This window comes from Lontra canadensis, unplaced genomic scaffold (genome assembly GCF_010015895.1).
Source record: "Lontra canadensis isolate GAN:19392208 unplaced genomic scaffold, GSC_riverotter_1.0 scaffold5, whole genome shotgun sequence".
In the NCBI taxonomy this organism is placed as follows: Eukaryota; Metazoa; Chordata; class Mammalia; order Carnivora; family Mustelidae; genus Lontra; species Lontra canadensis.
This window is the reverse complement of record NW_022630999.1, coordinates 27,597,067-27,617,672: the sequence shown is the minus strand read 5'-3', so window position 1 is coordinate 27,617,672 and position 20,606 is coordinate 27,597,067. Positions and strand designations below refer to the sequence as shown.

General features: G+C 36.0%; 1 protein-coding gene across 1 annotated transcript in view; it reads right to left on the bottom strand.

The window, feature by feature from the left end:
* Nucleotides 1-4,140: 4,140 nt before the first annotated feature.
* HMMR (hyaluronan mediated motility receptor) overlaps nt 4,141-20,606 on the bottom strand; it is a 36,884-nt gene continuing 20,418 nt past the window's right edge. The window contains exons 12-18 of the mRNA XM_032851738.1: nt 18,132-18,248; nt 12,837-12,983; nt 12,399-12,551; nt 12,220-12,319; nt 10,941-11,117; nt 4,996-5,158; nt 4,141-4,295 (exon numbers count right to left, since the gene is read on the bottom strand). Coding sequence (XP_032707629.1) covers nt 4,276-4,295; nt 4,996-5,158; nt 10,941-11,117; nt 12,220-12,319; nt 12,399-12,551; nt 12,837-12,983; nt 18,132-18,248 — 877 coding nt within the window. The 3' untranslated portion in view covers nt 4,141-4,275. The remainder of the gene's footprint in view (nt 4,296-4,995; nt 5,159-10,940; nt 11,118-12,219; nt 12,320-12,398; nt 12,552-12,836; nt 12,984-18,131; nt 18,249-20,606) is intronic.

Below are 20,606 nucleotides of genomic sequence, written 5' to 3'. Positions count from 1 at the left end.
CCAGTAGTCCAAAAAATAATCCCAACATTAAGACTTTAGTTTGAGAATAAACTACTTAAGAGCTTTATTGAAGTATAAGTGACAAATAAAAAACTGTATATATTAAAGATACACAATTTGATGTTATGACATATACACATACACACCCCTATGAGACCATCACCATAATTAAGGTAGTAAATATATTTATCACAAAAATAATACCTCTTTTATTCCTAATATTGGCGGTTTTTTCCCTGATCAGTCTAGCTAGAGGTTTATCAATTTTATTGATCTCAATAAATAAACTTTCATTGACTTTTCTCTATTATTTTTGTTTTCTAGTTTATTGATTTCTGCTCTGATCTTTAGTATTTCTTTTCCTCTACTTAGTTTGGGTTTAAGTTGCTTTTCTGTTTCTCATTCCTAAATTAAAAGCTGAGGGCATTGATTTGAGACCTTTCTTCTTTTGAAATATAGGCACTCAGTGAGATAATTTTGTTCTAAATCTGCTTTAGTAGATTTAGATATAGCAGCATTCCCTATATTCTGATACACTGTGTCTTCATTTTGATTCTCTTCGAAATAGTTTCTAATTTCCCTTTTGATCTTTTCATTGACCCATGGTTTATTTAGAAGTGCATTATTTAGTCTCCCAACTATCTACGGGTTTCCCAGAGATCTGTTATTTCTCAGTTAATTCTATTGTGGAAGAGAATATATCAGGTATGACTGGAATCCATTTACACTGAGAACTGGTTCTGTGGCCTAGGATATAGTCAATATTGGTAAATTTTGTATGTTTACATAAAAAGAATGTATATTCTACAGTTGTTGGTTAGTTTTTTATAAATGTCAATCTAATCAAGTTGGTTCAGGGTATTGTCCAAATCTTCAATATCCTTTCTGATTTTCTATATATTTATTCTACCACTTATTGAGTGGGGCTTTTTTTCCCCCCAACATAGGGCTTGAACTCACGACCCTGAGATCAAGACCTGAGCTAAGATCAAGAGTCAGACACTTAACCAACTGAGTCACCCAGGTGCCCAGAGAGAGGGTATTGATATCTCTAATTATAGATTTTTCTGTTTCTCCCTGCAAATATTTTTGATTTACACATTTTGAAACTATGAGTGGGTGCTTTGTTTACATTTTGTGCTCCTACTGATCTGACCCATTTATCATTATGAGATGAACTTTATATTCCTGGTTATATTCTTTGCTCAGAAATCTGTTTTATTTGTTCTTAATATAGCCACTCTAGCTTTTTGTTTTCAATTGGTTTACATTATCCTGCCCTATCTTTTTTTTTTTTTTTAATTTGTGGTAAGACTACTTAACAGATTTACTCTCTTAATAAATTTTAAGTGCAAGATACAGTGTTTTTAACCATAGGCATGATATTGTAGAACACATCATTACAACTTACTCATTTAGCATGACTGGATTAAACATTCTCCATTTCCCCCTCCACCCAACCTCTGGCAACCACAGTTCTACTCACCGCTTCTATGATTTTAACAATTTTAGATAACTTATGTAAGTAGAACTGCATGTATCATTTGTCTTTCTTTGATTGACTTATTTTACTTAGCATAATATCCTTAGAGTTCACCCATGTTGTTGCATATGGCAGGATTTCCTTCTTTTTTTTAAGGCCAAGTAATATTTCCTACATTTTCTTTATCCATTCATTTGTCTTGGGCATTTGTTTATACACCTTGGCTACTGTGAAAAATGTTGCAATGAATATGGAAGTGCAAGTATCTCTTTGTGATTCTCATTTCAATTCTTTTGGATAAATACTCAGGAGTGGAATTCCTGAATCATATGGTAATTCTCTTTTAAATTTTTTGAGAAACCCCTATACTATTTCCATAGTGGCTGCTCTATTTTACATTCTCACCAGCAATGTACATGGGTTCCAATGCTTCCATATCCTTGCCAACACTTTTCTCTCTCTCTCTTTTTTTCTTTTTCTGATAATAGCCATCCTAACAGGGTGAAGTGATAGATCTGTGTGATTTTGATGTGCAATTCCCTGACAACTAGTGCCTCTGAGCATCTTTTCCTATCTGTTTGACACTTGTATGTTTTCTTTGGAGAAGTAGCTATTCAAATTCTTTGACCATTTTGCAACAGGTTTTTTTTTTTTTTTTCTATTGAGTTGCAGTTCCTTATACATCTTAGAAATTAACCCCTTTGATATACAGTTTGCAATTATTTTTTTGAACTCTGCAGGTTCTTTTCACTCTGTTGTTAGTTTGTTATGCAGAAAAAACCACAAAGTCCCACTTGTCCGGTTTTGGTTTTGTTGACTTTTAGTATCATAACCAAGAAATCATTGCCAAGACCAATATCATGAAGTTTTCCTGTATTTTCTTCCAGTTGTTTTATAGTTTAAGGTCTTTGAGATTATTTTTTTGTGTGTGTGGTTTGTTTTGCATTTAGATATCCAGTTTTCCCAACACTATTTGTTGAAGAGACTTTCTGATCCCTACTTATATTCTTGGCACTCTCAACTAGTTTCTGGATTGCTCACAAAGGGAATTTGTCTCTGCATTATCACTGATTCAGTATGTTTATGGGGGAGAGGAGGGTCCAAGGTTTCTATTCTGCCATCTTGCTGATGTCATGTCTCAGCACGGTATATCTTTTAACACTCAAAGTTTTATGGGGCACCTGGGTGGCTCAGTCAGTTAACCATCTGCCTTAAACTCAGATTATGATCCCAGGGTCCTGGGATCGAGTCCCATGTTGGGATCCCTGCTCAATAGGGAGTCTGCTTCTCCCTTTCCCTTCGCCGCTGCTCTCTCTTGCTTACTCTCTCAAATAAATAAAGTCTAAAAAAAAAAAGTTTTAGTTTTCACCTATTTTTGTCTTTATATTTGAAGTGCATTTTTTCTAATTTCTAATTTCTAATTTTTAAATTTCTAGTTTCTATATCATATGATCTCCCTGATATGAGGAAGTGGAGATGCAAGGGGGAGTGCGGTTAGTGGGGGTAGGAAAAGAATACATGAAAAAAGATGGGATTGGGAGGGAGACAAACCAAAAGAGACTCTTAATGTCACAAAACAAACTGAGGGTTGCTGGGGGGAGGGGTGTAGGGAGAGGGTGGTGGGGTTATGGACATTGGGGAGGGTATGTGCTATGGTGAGTGCTGTGAAGTGTGTAAACCTGGCGATTCACAGACCTGTACTCCTGGGGCTAATAATATATGTTTATAAAAAAATTTAAAAATTAAAAAAAAATTTCTAGTTTCTACATTTCTTCTGAACTTGTGGCTTATAGTAGCATACCAACTTTGTAAATCAGTTATTTTAGATGAAGAATCACCATTTTCTAAATGATATACTACCATGTGTGATTCTGGGGACAAGGTAGGGAGGGCAGAGCAAAGAAAAGAAATATACCTTAAATAAAACCATTAATGTAATTTTATATAATACAAGTTGAATAATGCGTAAATGACTAATGTGTGGTTTTATTTCCTATTACACAAATATTAATCAAGCAGCCAGTTGTCAGAAGCCAAACACTCTAAGACAAATTCTCTTGAGGATAGTTTCTTAGATTTTTAGTGTACCTAAGAATTGACTGCACATTTTATTAAAAATGCAGATTTTCAGGTGAAACTCTAGATTTTAATTTAGGAGGAATCTGCAAATTACTGACCAACTCAGTGACCCTGATAAGAGACAAAGAGATTACTGTGGAGTTCAGCATAACCTTTTTTCTTATTTTAACTGGATAAATGGATGATGGGTATGACAGAATGAGCCTTATTAGACAATCCAAGTAGAGGCAGGAACAAACCAAGGTGTTTTAGCCTAGCTTAAGAGGTTCAGATTAGAAAAGGCCTCCGGTATCAAGCTAAAAACCTATGATTAGAATCTGGAAACCATCTAAGGTTTCAGAGTAGGGGAATAATAATCTGAAAAATTTTTAAAGGAATGTTGATTGGATGGGATGAGTTGTAAGTTGGAAAGCCTGTGAGAAGGTGTAGAATAAGGTGATAAAGGTAAGCATCGAGGAGGAGGTACAGACAATACAAAATAAAATATCAGAAGTCATGCTGGTAAAAAATATTGAACTTCCCTTCACATACTTAAAAATAGGAAGTTAATATTAAATACATTAAAAACATTCATTAAAAACATTAAAAACATTCATTAAAAACATAGTAACAGCAACAATAGCAATAACAATAATAAAAATAGTAAGAATAAAATAATTTTTAACAGGTCTTTCCGATGTTTACTTGCATCATTCTTAAAAGTCCATAGGAGCTCAAGAGCAGTTTGTATTGCCTGGAAGAATCATCAGAAAGAGGTATTAGTCTTCTAAGTTAAAACTAATCCATCAGTCATTATAAACTAAAAACAGGCATTTCTTATCTTCTGTAAAGTAGGTGAAGCAATGTTTGCATTCTATAGCATAATTATATTTCTATTTGAAAAAATTTTTTAAAGTTTTATTTATTTAAGTAATCTCTATACCTAATGTGGGGCTCGAACTCATGACCTGAGATCAAGAGTTGCATTCTCCTCCAACTGAGCCAGCCAGGTGTCCCACATAATTACATTTCTTCATTCACTATTTCAACCAATGTTGATTTATTGTCAAAGATAAAAAGATTCATAGTCAAAAAAGAAAACTTTACTTCTCCACACCTACAAATTCAACATTTAGGTTAAAATTTTGAGGGTATGAAAGAGGGAACAATTCTGGGGGTAGGTGGGGTTGGTGGGTAGATAGAAGCAAAAAAGTCAGACAAGGCTTCAAGGAAGATGGGAACTAAACTGGGCTTAAAGGTGGGACCTAGACATGTGGTAAATTGAGAGTAAAAAAGGAGGAAAGAAAAGGCATTTACACAAAAATCTTAGTATGGATTTAGTACTTCAGAAATTGTCAACAAATTCTCACAGTTCATAAAAAAAGATAACTTGGGAAATGCTGTCAAAGCAAATCCAAAGGAAGAGGTCACTTACACATTTATTCATTTCTTACCTTCTTTCAATGGTGTTTTGAGAGGAAAATTTTCTTTGCTTTCATGAAGAAAAGCCTTTGAAGGATCAAAATGTTTGATACCAAGAACTTTATTCAATTCCTCCTGAAGTTTTGTCTCATTTTGTTTTCTTTTAGCAAGCTGAGAGCGGAGTTTTGACACCTCCTATGTAAGAAAAATATAGACAGTAAATAATTAAAGTTCATGTTGCTGAAATGTGTTATCCACTTTACTGACGAATTCCAAAGTTGTTCTTTTACCAAATTAAAAGGCAAAAATCACTACTAGATACAGGCTTTAAGAATACAAATTAAAAATGACTCTGAAGGGCTGTGACAAAATGGGACATTTAAATCTGCTTGCCACTCTACAGTGACAAAGCTATGCTTCTGATAAAAGTTCATCTCCAAATTAAATGCAGAGATCAACCACTGGAACGACAGCTCCACTAACCTGCTTCCCAGTGAAACCACGAGAGGCAAGCTGAGAGAACCACAGGCTGTTCCCCTTTCCCCTCTCCCCCAAGTCCACCAAGCACTCAGTTCCTATGCCAGATGTGTCACTCAGAGAAAAGCCGGTCATTTTCTCCAACTTCAGCTCCAGAACCCTGTCTCAGAGATTTTTTCTGGGGGCTGGGGCTGAGGTGGGGGGGAGAAAGTAGGCTATAAAACACATAGCTCCTAATTTCTTGCCAAAGGGGCTGATTTTACTTGGAATAGAACTGAGAGAAGTTCAAGCTGAAGGGTGCTGTGAATAATCATAGAGCTGGTGGTGAAAGGGAACTGGGCGTTGATTCAAAATGTAGGCTAAGGGGTACCTGGGTGGCTCAGTGGGTGGGCCTCTGCCTTCAGCTTGGGTCATGATCTCGGGGTCCTAGAATCGAGACTGACATCAGTGGGGAGCCTGCTTCCCTTTCTCTCTCTTTTTGCCTGCCTCTCTGCCTACTTGTGATCTCTGTCAAATAAATAAATAAAATCTTTTAAAAAATAATGTAGGCTAAACTGTAGGTTTAAAACTGATGAATAAGATAGCTGGGAGGAGCCCTTCTGGAGTCAGAACATAATCACTGACCTCAGACACAATTCCAATGAAAGAGCAAGAATTTAATTGGGTTAGTTTGTAGAGCAATTATATACGAGGGCACTGCTGAAGGTAATAGAGCAATAGCAACTAGTAATCTAGCAACTAGCAAGATTTTAACAAGTGATTAGGGAAATAGAGGAAGACAGCCCTACCAAAATCAGTGTCATGCCAGGGTAACTGTGGGCATATTCTAAACCAAACCGTCCTGAGTAGCAATATCAGAGGGACAACACTACTTGGGGTGGAGAGAAGGAACAGAATTCACTGGCACAATCCAGCCAATTACCAAACAAATGAACAAGAAAATAACAACAGGCCTGGAAGGAGAGGGCTGTAACCAGAAGTGCTAGAATATGTAACCTAAAATATCCACTACCTGACAAAAATGTACAAATAGACAGGAAATCATGACCTATACAAGGGAAAAAAGCAGGGGACCAAAACTGCCTGCAAGAGTAACCAGATATTGGAATTATCCAAAAAAGATTTTAAACTAGCCGTTACAAATATATTCATAGAGCTAAAGAGACATAAATAAATAAATAAATAACTAAGATGAGAATATTCAAATTATTAGAATCAGAAATGAAAGAAGGGATATGATAACTGACCTTACCAAAATTATAAAGATTATAAAAAAAGTACTGTGAACAGTTACATATCCATAAATCAGATAACTGGAATGAAATGGACAAATTCCTAGAAAGACACAAACTACCGAAACTGTCTCAGAGAGTAAATCTAAATGGATTCATAGTGAAAAGACTGTATAGTAATCAAAAGCTAACCACAAAGAAAAGTCAAGGTCCAGATGGCTTCACTATTGAATTCTATTGCACATTTAGTGAAGAATTAATACCAATTATTCACAAACTATTTCAAAAAGTAAAAAAGACAAAATTTTTCCCAACTAATTTTATAAGATCAGCATTACCTTGATACCAAAACCAGACAAAGATATTACATAAAACCTATAGACCAGTATCTCTTGGGAATATGGATGAAAAAATCCTTAGCAAAAATTAGCAAAGTGAATCCAGCAACATAAAAAGGGAATTATACACCATGACCAAGTGAAATTTATCACAAATGCAAGGTTAATTACATATCCAAAAATCAATTAATTTAAGAAATCATATCAGTAGAATGAAAGTCACATGATTATGTTATAGACACAGAAAAGGCATCTGAAAAATTTAACACACTTTCATGATAAAAACACTAAAAAAACTAGTAATGGAAACTTTCTCAACTTCATAAAGAGTATCTGACAGACCCACAGCTAATAGCCTACTTAATGGTGAAACTGTGAAAGCTTTCCCCAAATCAGGACCAAAACAAGGCTGTTCACTCCTATCACTTCTATTCAACATTGTCTGGAGGTTCTATCCAGGGACTTAGGCAAGCAAAAGTAATCAAATGCATTGTTAGAAGAGAAGTAAAACTACCTCTATTTACGACAGATCTTCTATACAGAAAATCCTAAGGAAGCCACTAAAAAAACTATTACAACAAATAAATGAGTTGAACAAGATTGGAGAATACAAGACCAATACACAAGAATCAATTTTATTTCTATATACTTGCAATGAACAACCTTAAAATGAAATTCATATATAACTTCATATACAATATCATTAAAAAGAATAAAATACTTAGGAATAAATTCAACAAAAGAAGTGTAAAACTTACATTTTGAAAATGCCAAAACATTGTTGAAAGAAATTAAAGATCTAAATAATTGGAAAAACACCTCACTTTCATGGATCAGAAGACATAACATAGTTAAGATGGTAATACTTCATGCCTATCTACACACTCAACATAATTCCTATATGAATCTTGAATGACTTCTTTGTAAAAGTTGAATAGCTGGTTCTGGAATTCATATGGAATTGCAAGGGACCCAGAAGAGTCAAAACAATCTTGAAAAAGGAGAAAGTAGGATGATTCATGCTTTCTGGTTTTAAAATTTATTACAAACCACTAGTAATCAAGACAGTATGGAAGTACAAGGATAGATCAGTGGAATATATTTGAGAGTCTAGAAATAAACCATAAATAAACGGTCAGTTGATTTTCAACAGGGTGTTAAGACTATTCAATAGGGAAAGAATAGTATCTTTAACAAATGGCAAGAGAACAACTAGAGGGGTGCCTGGGTGGCTCAGTGGGTTAAAGCCTCTGCCTTCGGTTCAGGTCATGATCCCAGGGTTCTGGGATCGAGCCTTGCATTGGGCTCTCTGCTTGGTGGGGAGCCTGCTTCCTCCTCTTTCTCTGCCTGCTTCTCTGTCTACTTGTGATCTCTGTCTGTCAAATTAATAAATAAAATCTTTGAAAAAAAAAAAAGGAAAAGAGAACAACTAGATATCCACATGCTAAAGAATAAAGTTAGACCCTTACCTCACACTGTATATAAAATCCTCAAATGGATCAATGACCTAAATGTAAAAGCTAAAACTGTAAAACTCTTAGAAGAAAACAGAGATAAATCTTCATGCCTAGGATTTGGCAAAGGATTGTTAAATGCCAAAGAACAAGAGACAAATGAAAAAAGAGATACGTTGGGCTTTGGCAAAATTTTGTGCTTTAATCAACATCATTAAGAAAGTGAAATGACAGGGGCGCCTGGGTGGCTCAGTGGGTTAAGCCTCTGCCTTCGGCTCAGGTCATGATCTCAGGGTCCTGGGATTGAGCCCCGCATCGGGCTCTCTGCTCAGCAGGGAGCCTGCTTCCTCCTCTCTCTCTGCCTGCCTCTGCCTACTTGTGATCTCTGTCTGTCAAATAAATAAATAAAATCTTAAAAAAAAAAAAAAAAAAAAGAAAGTGAAATGACGGGGTGCCTGAGTGGCTCAGTGGGTTAAGCCTCTGCTTTCAGCTCAGGTCACGATCTCAGGGTCCTGGGATCGAGCCCCGCATTGGGCTCTCTGTTCAGCTGGGAGCCTGCTTCCTCCTCTCTCTGCCTGCCTCTCTGCCTACCTGTGATCTCTCTGTCAAGTGAATAAATAAAATCTTAAAAAAGAAAAAGAGAAACGACAATGTACATAATGAGAGAAGACATTTTCAAGTAATAAATCTGATAAGGAACAAACACATATAAAGAACCCTCATAATTTAATTAAAACAAACAAACAAATAGTAATCCAATTAAAAATGGGCAAAGGACATGAATAGATAGTACTTCCAGGAAAGAGATACAAACAACTGATAAGCACATGAAAAATGGTCAACATCATTAGTCACCATGGAAATGCAAGTCAATCACAATTAGGTATCTTTTCACAACCACTACTATGGTCAGAATGAAGAAATAAGGTAACAAGAAGTGTTGATAAGGATGTGGAAAAATGGAACCCTCATATATTGCAGGTGGAATACAGAAAGATACAGTTGCTTTGGAAAATAGTTCTTCAAACAAACGCAAAGTCACCCAAGTTACCAAGCAATTTCACTTTTAAGTATAACCCAAGAGAACCAAAACATGTCCACACAAGAACTTGCATATGAATGTTTATAGTAGTGTTATTCATAATAGCTTAAAGGTGGAAACAAGTAAAATGTCTATCAACTGAAATGGATAAATAAAATGGGACATATCCACAAAATGAAATATTATTAGGTCATAAAGAAGAATGAAGTACTGATACACACTACAACATGCATGAACTTTGAAAACACTGTTAATCAAAAGAAGTTAATCACAAAAGACCACATATTATTTGAGTGCACCAATAGAAAATATCCAGAACAGAGAAATTTATGGAGACAGAAAGTAGATAAGTGATGGGAGGGGTGAATGAGGAGATGGGGAGATGACAGTTAAAAGGTAAGGGGTTTGGGGCGCCTGGGTGGTTCAGTGGGTTAAAGCCTCTGCTTTCCGCTCAGGTCATGATCTCAAGGTTCTGGGATCGAGCCCTGCATCGGGGCTCTCTGCTCAGCAGGAAGCCTGCTTCCCCCACTTTCTCTCTGCCTGCCTCTCTACCTACTTGTGATCTCTGTCAAATAAAAAAATAAAATAAAAAAATCTTAAAAAAAAAAAAAAGGTAAGGGGTTTTGGGGCGCCTGAGTGGCTCAGTGGGTTAAGCCTCTGCCTTTGGCTCAGGTCATGATCTTAGGGTCCTGGGATTGAGCCTCAAATCGGGTTTTCTGCTTGGCGGGGAGCCTGCTTCCCCCTCTCTCTGCCTTCCTCTCTGCCTACTTGTGATCTCTCTCTCTGTGTCAAACAAATAAGTAAAATCTTAAAAAAAAAAAAAAAAGGTAAGGGGTTTCAATTTTCATTTTGATACAAATGTTCTAAAATTGTGGAGATGGTTGCATATCTGTGAATATCCTAAAAACCACTGACTTGAATACTTTAACTGGGTGACTTGTATGGTATGTGAATTATATCTTAATAAAGCTGTTAAAAAAAAAAAAACTTAAATACTTAACTATCTTTTTCTTAAGTAATCTCTATGCCCAATGTGGGTTTGAACTCATGAGCCTGAGATCCGGAGTCGCATGTTCTACCAACTGAGCCAGCCAGGTACCCCAAATGCTTAAACTATTAAACAAGCAGTCTTTATATTTATTTATACCAAGGACTTTGCTGTTTTGTAAATCGAAATGGATGTGTAAAGCTTTACGAACTCTTCCAATTACACTAGTGATTTCCATTATACTAAGGAGGTAGTTGGAAACCTGAGAACATTAATAGCCATCTGGTCAACACTCTAAAATAAATCTGTAATTTTCAGATGGATGTTCCTCTATAAACTTAGTTTTTGCTGATACCAAAGTCCTTCCTTTAACTTAAATTTTATAGTTAGAATAACAAATGCCCCACCCTAATACCTTCAAGAGAACGAAGTGTTATTTTACAAACCGATTTGAGTTGGCTGTTTTCATCTTTCAGTTTCACAACATGCTTGATTTTTTGCTTTAGATTTTGATGACCCAGTAATTTAGCATATGAATCTCTTAGTTTATTTAGTTGTTCCTGAGCTTCACCATGTTCATTCAACAAAGCCTGTTTCTCTGCTTCAAATGCATCCAGTTGTAGCTGAAAAAGAGTTTTTTTAAATAGACTTAGAAATGTTAAATTTACATGTCTTATATGAACTACAAATGAAACTCAAATACAAAAAAAAAAAAACCCACAAAAAACAAAACGATGGATGAAAACAGATCATGTTGGCATATTCTCAGGGCTCTCCATAAATTCTGTGAGACTCCTTAAAAAAATTTTGGTGTATTTCATTTCCAAGATCACTAAAACACAGGGAAAGAAGGCAAGCTAGACAGCCTAATCTGTGTGTCAGCTGGATCACCATGTTATAATCAACACTCTCACTTTTTTAAGTGGTAAGATTAGTGTTTATCTTTTTTAAAGATCAGTATATATACATATATATGTGTATATATATATATATATATTTTTTTTTTTTTTAAGATTTTATTTTTATTTATTTGACAGAGATCACAAGCAGGCAGAGAGGAAGGCAGAGAGAGAGGGGGAAGCAGGCTCCCTGCTGAGCAGAGAGCCTGATGCGGGGCTCAATCCCAGGACCCTGAGATCATGACCTGAGCCGAAGGTAGAGGCCCAACCCACTGAGCCACCCAGGTGCCCCTTAAGATCAGTATATTAATTTGAGAAACACAGAAAAAATGTAACAAAATTAAGGATCACAGATTTACATAAATTATCAAAAATTTATATCAGGACAGCCTGCTAAGCTATTAATGTCTCTTATTAGAAAGTAATTTTTAGGGGCGCCTGGGTGGCTCAGTGGGTTAAGCCTCTGCCTTCAGCTCAGGTCATGATCCCAGGGTCCTGGGATCGAGCCCCAAGTCGGGCTCTCTGCTCATCGGGTAGCCTGCTTCCCCCTCTCTTTCTGCCTGCCTCTCTGCCTACTTGTGATCTCTGTCAAATAAATAACTAAAATTTTTTTAAAAAAGTAATTTTTAGCTTATAAAGACTATACAAAAAATGTATGCATAAGAATGTAAAAAAATTTATAAGTCTCCTTTAGTAGGAGTTAAAATGGCACTGTAAATATACAGCAAAGTGATCTTTCAGAAAAATCAAGTCACTGTGTTGACTGACAGGGAACAAAGTGAATGCCTAAAAGAAACAAAAGTGAGCATAGTCCCAATAGACAAACCTGAAAAGGTTTTGTTTTATTATATAGTTCTTCATAAAGGAGACGCCACTTATTCATTTCCTCAGTTAACTCTGCCACTGTGTTTTCTTTTCCAGCTTTTCTGTAAGGAGAAATGAAATTTTAAAACATAGTGCTTTAGAAAAATTAACTGAGGCAGTCAGGTTCTAAACCTAGATTACCGTGCTTCTTCCTCTTCGAGTTGTTTCTTGAACTCTTCACCTTGTTCCTTGAGTTGGTTCTGCAAATCAGTTATTGTTTTAAGAGAGGAGACTGTGATTTCTTTAATTTCTGCTTCTTTACGTGCTGACTTGGTCTGCAGGTCTAGAAGCATCCTTCAGTTTGAGAGAGAAGAGTCCATTAAACATTTTATAGCCACTTTAGTAACTTTTCCTCTTTCTTTTACTTAACAAAACAAACCAACAAAACAAACTCAAGGAACTCCCCAAAATTGTACTTTTTTAACTATGTAAACTTTTAATTTGTAATTGAAGATCACCCAAAGCAAGTCATGAAATTACAATTCCCTGCATCACTTAGCAGCTGACTTTCAACAACATTAAATTATCTTAACAGTTGTAAGGCTACAAGTGTGGGCAGGTTTTAGTTCTCCCACATACCTTGCATATTCTTGATTTGCATTCTCAGTTGCCAATATCTGATGATGAATGTCCTCTGCACTTTTCTCGGCCTTGGCCACTTTTTCCTGAAGTGATGAATTCTCCAGCTTAAGATCTTCTATCTCACTAGCTGTTAATGCTTTATAACTTATTAAAAGGAAAATAAAAAGTTGAAGGATTTTTCTAACTATCGTATGCATGATAAACATATAGCTCATTAGTTTTTATTTTATACAGTTTAAGGTAACACAAACAAACCCCTTATAAACCATGCATTTACGGAGGTAAAAATTCAGTTGTGCCTATGTGCAAGTGTGCTTTCTCTCTCATAAATAAGTATAAAAATAAATCTTTAAAAAAAGGAAAAGAAAACTAAAGCGCACCGTAAGCTGCGCTTAAAGGCACCCCCATATGATCATTTCAACAGAAGCAGAAAAACATTTAACAAAGTACAACATCCATTCATGATAAAAACTCTCTGCAAAGTAGGTCTAGAGGGAACATACCTCAACATAATAAAGGCCTTTTATGAAAAACCCACAGGCAACATCATAGCCAATATTGAAAAACTGAGAGCTTTTCTTTTAGGAAGAGCTTTTCCTTTAAGAAAAGAGCTTTTCCAGGGCTCCTGGGTGGCTCAGTGGGTTAAGATTCTGCTGTAGGCTCAGGTCATAATCTCAGAGTCCTGGGAACAAACCGCATTGGGCTCTCTGCTCAGCAGGGAGCCTGCTTCCCAGCCCCCCTTTCTCCTTGCCTCTCTGCCTACTTGTAATCTGTTAAATAAATAAAATCTTTAAAAACAAACAAAAAATAAAATAAAATAAAAGAGCTTTCCTTTAAGGTCAGGAACAAGACAAGGATGTCTACTCCACCACTTTTATTCAACATAGTACTGCAAATCCTAGCCACAGCAATTAGACAACAGAAAGAAATAAAAGGCATCCCAATTGGTAAGTAAGTACATGACATTATGTATAGAAAACCCTAAAGACCGCACCAAGAAACTACTGGAACTGATAAATGAATTCAGTAAAGTCACAGGATACAAAACTAATATACAGAAATGTGTTGTATTCCTTTACACTAATAATGAAGCAGAAGAAAGAGAAATTAAGAAAGTACCATTTATAATCGTACCAAAAACAATATCTAGGAATAAATTTAACCAAAGAAGTGAAAAACCTGACTCTAAAAACTATAAAACATTGATGGAAGAAATTCAAAATGACACAAGGAAACGGAAAGGCATTCCATGCTCATAGGTTGAAAGAACAAATATTGTTAAAATGCCTATAATTGCCCAAAGCAATCTACAGATGTAATGCCATCCCTATCAAAACACCAAAAGTGACGGTATGTGATATGGTAAGTGCTGTGAAGTGTGTAAGCCTGACAATTCACAGACCCGTACCCCTGGGGGCAAATAATACATTATATGTTAATAAAAATTATAAACAAAACAAAACACTGAAAGCTTTTGCATAGAACTAGAACAAACAATCCCCAAATGTGTATGGAACCACAAAGACCTCAAACAGTCAAAGCAATCTTGAAAAAGAAAAACAAAACTTGAGGTACTACAACTTTAGATTTCAAGTCATATTACAAAGTGGTTGTAATTAAAACAATATTGTACAAGTATAAAAATAGACACAAAGATCAATAAAACAGAACAGAAAATCTGGAAATAATCCCACAATTATATGGTCAATTAATCTTGGACAAAGGAGGAAGGAATATACAATGGGAGAAAGATAATTTCTTCAATAAATGTTGTTGGTAAAACTGGATAGCTACCTGAAAAAGAATGAAACTGGACCACTTTCTTTCACCATACACAAAAATAAGCTCAAAATGTATTCAAAACCTATATGTGAGACCTGAAATCATAAAAATCCTTGAAGAGAGCAAAACATTAATCTGACATTGGTTATAGTAATATTTTTCTAGATATAGTCTCCTGAGGTAAGGGGAATAAAAGCAAAAATAAACTACTGGGATCACATCAGAATAAAAGGTTTTGGCATAGCGAAGAAAACAATCAACAAAACTAAAAGGCAACCTACTGAGTGGAAGAAGGTATTTGCAAATGACATATCTGATGATGGGTTAGCATCCAAAATATATAAAGAACTGATAAAACTCAGTATCTAAAAAACAAATACTGCAATTAACAAATGAGCAGAAGACATGAACAGAAATTTCTCCAGAGATCCAGATGGCCAACAGACACATGAAAAGATGCTCAATATGACTCATCATCAGAGAAATGTAAATCAAAACTACAAAGAGATATTACCTCACACGTATCAGAATGGCTAACCTCAAAAACATAAAAAACAACAAGTGTTGACAAGGATGTGGAGAAAAAGGCACCCTCTTGCACTACTGTTGGGAATGCTAACTGGTGCAGCCACTGTGGAAGACAGTATGGAGGTTCATCAAAAAACTAAAAATAGAAATATCCTATGACCCAGCAATCACATTACTGGGTATCTTCCCCCTAAATACAAAAGCACTAATTCAAAGGGATACAGGCACCCCTATGTTTACGGCAGTATTATCAACAATAGCCAAACTATGGAAGTGGTCCAAGTGTCCACTGATAGATGAATGTATACAGAAGATGTGGTAGATATATACAATGGAATAATATTCAACCATAAAAAAGAAATGAAATCTTGCGATTTGTTACAACATGGATAGAGCCAGAGAGTACGCTGCTAAATACAATAAGTCAGAAAAAGAAAAATACCATATGGTTTCACTCATCTGGAATTTAAGAAACAAACAAGCAAAAATAAATAGATTAACCAAGAAACAGACTCTTAATTATAGAGAATAAACTGATTGTTACCAGAGGGGTGGGTGGGGGGGATGGGTGAAATAGGGGATGGGGATTAAGGAGTACACTTATAATGATGTAAAAAGATAAAATGAAATAAATAATAAAAGAAATGAAAAACCACCCAAAAGCCCAAAGTGAGAATGGGTAAATTATATTAATAAAGTCAAATATTCTACAGCAGTTACTATGAACAAACTATAACCTCAGTCAATAATGTGCCTCAATTCTTGAAACATACGTATTGCAGAATATAAAGACAAGTCTCAGGAAATGACATCCAGCATAATGACATTTTTTGGCAAGATTCAGGAAAAAGGCAAAATTCAAAATATATTTGTATGGAAATACTGCTATAAAATTACACACAGGAAAAAAGTGAGGAAATTGTTAATGTAGGCTTTAAATGGTGTTATTTGTTGGTGGAAAGCAGGCAGATGGGATAGTAGTAGAACTCCTATATAACACCAAATTGTTGAAACCTTTTGGCTTACTGGTTTGGTTGTCTTTTACTGACTCATAAATTTTTTTTTTTCAAGATTTTATTTATTTATTTGACAGAGAGATAAATCAGTAGACAGAGAGGCAGGCAGAGAGAGAGGGAGAAGCAGGCAGAGAGCCTGATGTGGGGCTCGATCCCAGGACCCTGAGATCATGACCTGAGCCGAAGGCAGAGGCTTAAGCCACTGAGCCACCCAAGGTGCCCTGACTCATACATGTTGGTTTTATCTTTATGTTTTATAATTTATGTGTTGTATACCATTTGCATTTATTAAATATACTAAAATAGATATAAGAAAAAGAGACTTCATTCCAAAATGCTCTAAATATAATAAAAATGTTTGTATCAATATGCTCTTGGTGTGAGATGAAAACAAATTTCTTAAATTATCCCTGAAATTTATAGTTCCCCCCCGAAATAAAATTTTTTTTAAAAAGGGAAGTAAGTAGATAGAATAGGAAGTGAGGAAATGGATATAGTAGATATAATCTTCTATCAAGACAATCTATAGAGGAGTACAATTTTGGATTAAGAAGGGTGTTGTGAGTGAGAGGTGTTGCTGGATAGCTGCAAAAGGATATGGGGGAGTGAAAGGAATTAATAAAATTTATGTATTTTAAAGAGTTTATTTATTTATGTGAGAGAGAGAGAGAGAGAGAATGTGTGTGAGTGAGTGGTGGGGAGGCGAGGAAGAGACAGAGAGGCAGGGAGAGGAAGAAGGAAAGAATCTCAAGTAGACCACATCTTGAGCGTGGAGCCTGAAGTGCAGTTTGATCTAATGACCCTGGGATCAAGACCTGAGCTGAAACCAAGAGTCTGATGCTTAAAAGACTGAGCTACCCAGGCACCCCTAAAACTTACATATTTTTTTTATATATATATATATATATATATATATTTTTTTTTTTTTTTTTAAAAGTTTGGGGGGGTACGCTAGTGGGGGAGGGGGAGAGGGCGGGGGGGGGGGGGAGAGAGAGAAGCAGACTCCCTGCTGAACACAGGGCTCTATCTCATGACCCTGAGATCATGACCTGAGCCGAAATCGAGTCAGACGCTTAAATGATTGAGCCACCCAGATGCCCCTAAAATTTATGTATTTTATTTTATTTTTAAGATTTCATTTATTTATTTGAAAGAGAGAGAATGAGAGAGAGAGAGCATGAGAGTGGGGAGGGTCAGAGGGAGAAGCAGACTCCCGCTGAGCAGGGAGCCCAATGCGGGACTGGATCCTGGGACTCCAGGATCATGACCTGAGCCAAAGGCAGTCACTTAGCCAACTGCCACCCAGGTGCCCCTAAAATCTATGTATTTTATTTTATTTTCTTAAGATTTTATTTATTTATTTGACAGAGAGAGACACACACACAGAGATGGAACACAAGCAGGGGGAGTGGGAGAGGGAGAAGCAGAGCCTGATGTGGGGCTCGATCCCAGGACTCCGGAATCATGACCCGAGCCGAAGGCAGACACTCAATGACTGAGCCACCAAGGTGCTCCAAATTTATGTATTTTAAAGATAAATGCACATTAACATTTTTTTATACTGATTGAGACAAATTCAGTAGAAAGTTTGAAAAGGACAAATGGAATAATGTTACTAAAGACTGGAACACTCCTCCTGTAATAGGTGAGATGATAGGATGAGCATAAATGCAGGTGTGTTTACAGGTTTGGAAAAAGATGTGAGGAAAAAGATGGTGTCAGGAGAGTAAGACAGAAGTGCCAATGGTTTGAGAGTACATGAAATTTGATGGAGATGGCAGGAAAGGAAATTTGTATACATAGTAAGCTTACCAGGTGATAATCCTAAATGCCCATTTATGGCTGATAATTATGGAATTTAGAGTAATACCAACGCCTCTATTAGTGCGGTTATTTTTTCAGATTTCGCTAAACATGCCTCCCCACTCATATTATATTTGAGAGTACAGGCTCCTGATAAAAATACCTTTCAAACTGAGCAGTAACGTCTCCAAGGTTTTGCACTGTACTATCATACTTCTCCTGTAAAAGCAGGGTAGTCTGACTGAGAGTAGCATTCATTTTTTCCAGTTCAGCTTCTTTCCTAAGGAACAATGAAAAGATAAAACACTAATTACAAATCATTATTCTAAGGAAGGGATTAGTATTTACCTTTTGATACTGTGAATCATGTGTCCAATGTCTGCATCTTTGTATCTACTACTGGATAGCTTAGATCTAATTTTACAGTCTGCTTCTAATAGCATGTTTACTTATGCACTAACTTCTCTTCTGGATTCATCTTATCTTTCCTGCCCTTATCTTACTTTTGTTTTTATCCTAATTTACTCATTTCTAAATTTATCTTTCAATATTACATGTACTTATATAGGTAGTTAAAACATTCTTTTTTGAAGGAGGTAGGGTAAAAAGACTAAAACAATCTTAACAGCAGCAACCAAAACTAAAGAAAAATTACCAGTTAAAAAACACTTGGATTGAATAAAGTCTCTGCATTTAAATATTTAAGAAATACTAAGTGTCTTTAACTACACTTGGCATTTCTTTGAAAAAAGTTTATAGGGATCCCTGGGTGGCTCAGTCAGTTAAGTGTCTGCCTTCAGCTCAGGTCATGATCCCAGGGTGCTGGGATTGAGCCCTGCATTGTTTCTTCCTCTCCCTCTGCCAGCTGCTGTCCCTCCCACGTGCTTTCTGTCAAATAAAGAAATAGAATCTTGAAAAACAAAAAAGAAAAGAAAAGAAAAGAGTTTTTAGGACTATATAGATTTATTTCAGTAATCTTCATAATAAATTGTTATTACTTAAAGATTCAATAACTTATTTGGTAGATTATTATTCATTTATAGGCTGTCAGACACAGAAAATAACAGCTAATCAAATTCCTTGATTTTTTTAAAAGTTTTTTTTTTAAAAGATTTTATTTATTTATTTGACAGAGAGAGATATCACAAGTAGGCATAGAGATAGGAGGGGGCAGGGGGGTGGGGTGGGGAAGGCTCCCTGCTGAGCAGAGAGTCTGATGTGGGGCTCGATCCCAGGACCCTAAGATCATGACCTGAGCTGAAGGCAGAGGCTTAACCCACTAAGCCACTCCGGAGCCTCAAATTCCCTCCTTTTTAAAAATGTTAAATTATTTATTTATTATGTTCAATTAGCCAGCATATAGTACATCATTAGTTTTTGTTGTAGTGTTCAATGATTCATTAGGTGTATATAACATCCTGTGCTCAGCACAACACGTGCCTTCCTTAAGGTCTATCATCACCTGGTAACCCCATCTCTCCTCATCAAATTCCTTCTATAATGAGTATGGGTTTTCAAAAGTATATACACCAATAGCTGAAAGCAATCACATAGTAGTATAGGATTTATGACAAAAATATTCTCTTCCCTATCCCATAGAGAAATCACTTTCAATTTTCTTAGTTTTGTCTTATGCTTCTAAAATTTCCAGGCTGGAAGGGACTTTAGAGATCATGTCATTAAAACCTCTTAATTTTGTATCTAATGAAATAGAAAATTAAAGAAATTAGAATTGTCTTGCTTAGGATCACAGAGCTGGTTAGCAGATCCAGCAATAAAATCCTTATATCCTGACCTCTGTACCCAGCTCCTTGAGTTCGCATAAATGATTGTTTCAACTTCCTTTCCTCCCCGAAACTGACATCATCTACTCAGTTTCTTAAAGTGCTTGTTCCCTGAGCCTGGCTCCAGTATAGAATAATTTCCCTAATAACACTTTGGTACTTACTGCTCCCCTCAAAAGCAGGTTATATATAAAAGCTTTGTGTCCTTTTTATCTCTGATTACCACAAGAAAACAGAAAAAGGATTTTAGCAAAAATATGTTAACAGGAGAGAGATACACAGTTGTTAGATACATTATAATTCTGTGGACTCATGTATAGTTCTTGATTCCTTCTTAGAAATATTTTTAGTACAGAAATCCCAAGGACTAAAATAACATTTATTTTAGGTGCAACTTGAACTTAAGAATCAACCTTGATATTTTAATTTAAATAATGTGGTGCAGAAGGATGCATAATGTAATAAAAATAGGGGATTAGAATTAAAAGCAAAGTCCAAGGGGAGCCTGGCTGGCTCAGTCAGTGACTCTTGATCTCGGGGTTGAGTTCAAGCCCTACAGTGGGTGTGGGAAATACTTAAAAAAAAAAGAAAAAAGAGGGGTGCCTGGGTGGCTCAGTGGGTTGGGCCTCTGCCTTCAGCTCGGGTCGTGGTCTCGGGGTCCTGGGATTGCACCCTGTATTGGGCTCTCTGCTTGGCGGGGAGTCTGCTTCCCCCTCTCTCTCTGCCTGCTTGTGATCTCTCTCTCTCTGTCAAATAAATAAATTTTTTTTTTTAAATCTTAAAAGAAAAATTAAAAAAAAAAAAAAAAGAAAAGAAAAAGAAAAAAGATGGGTGCCTGGATGGCTCAGTCATTA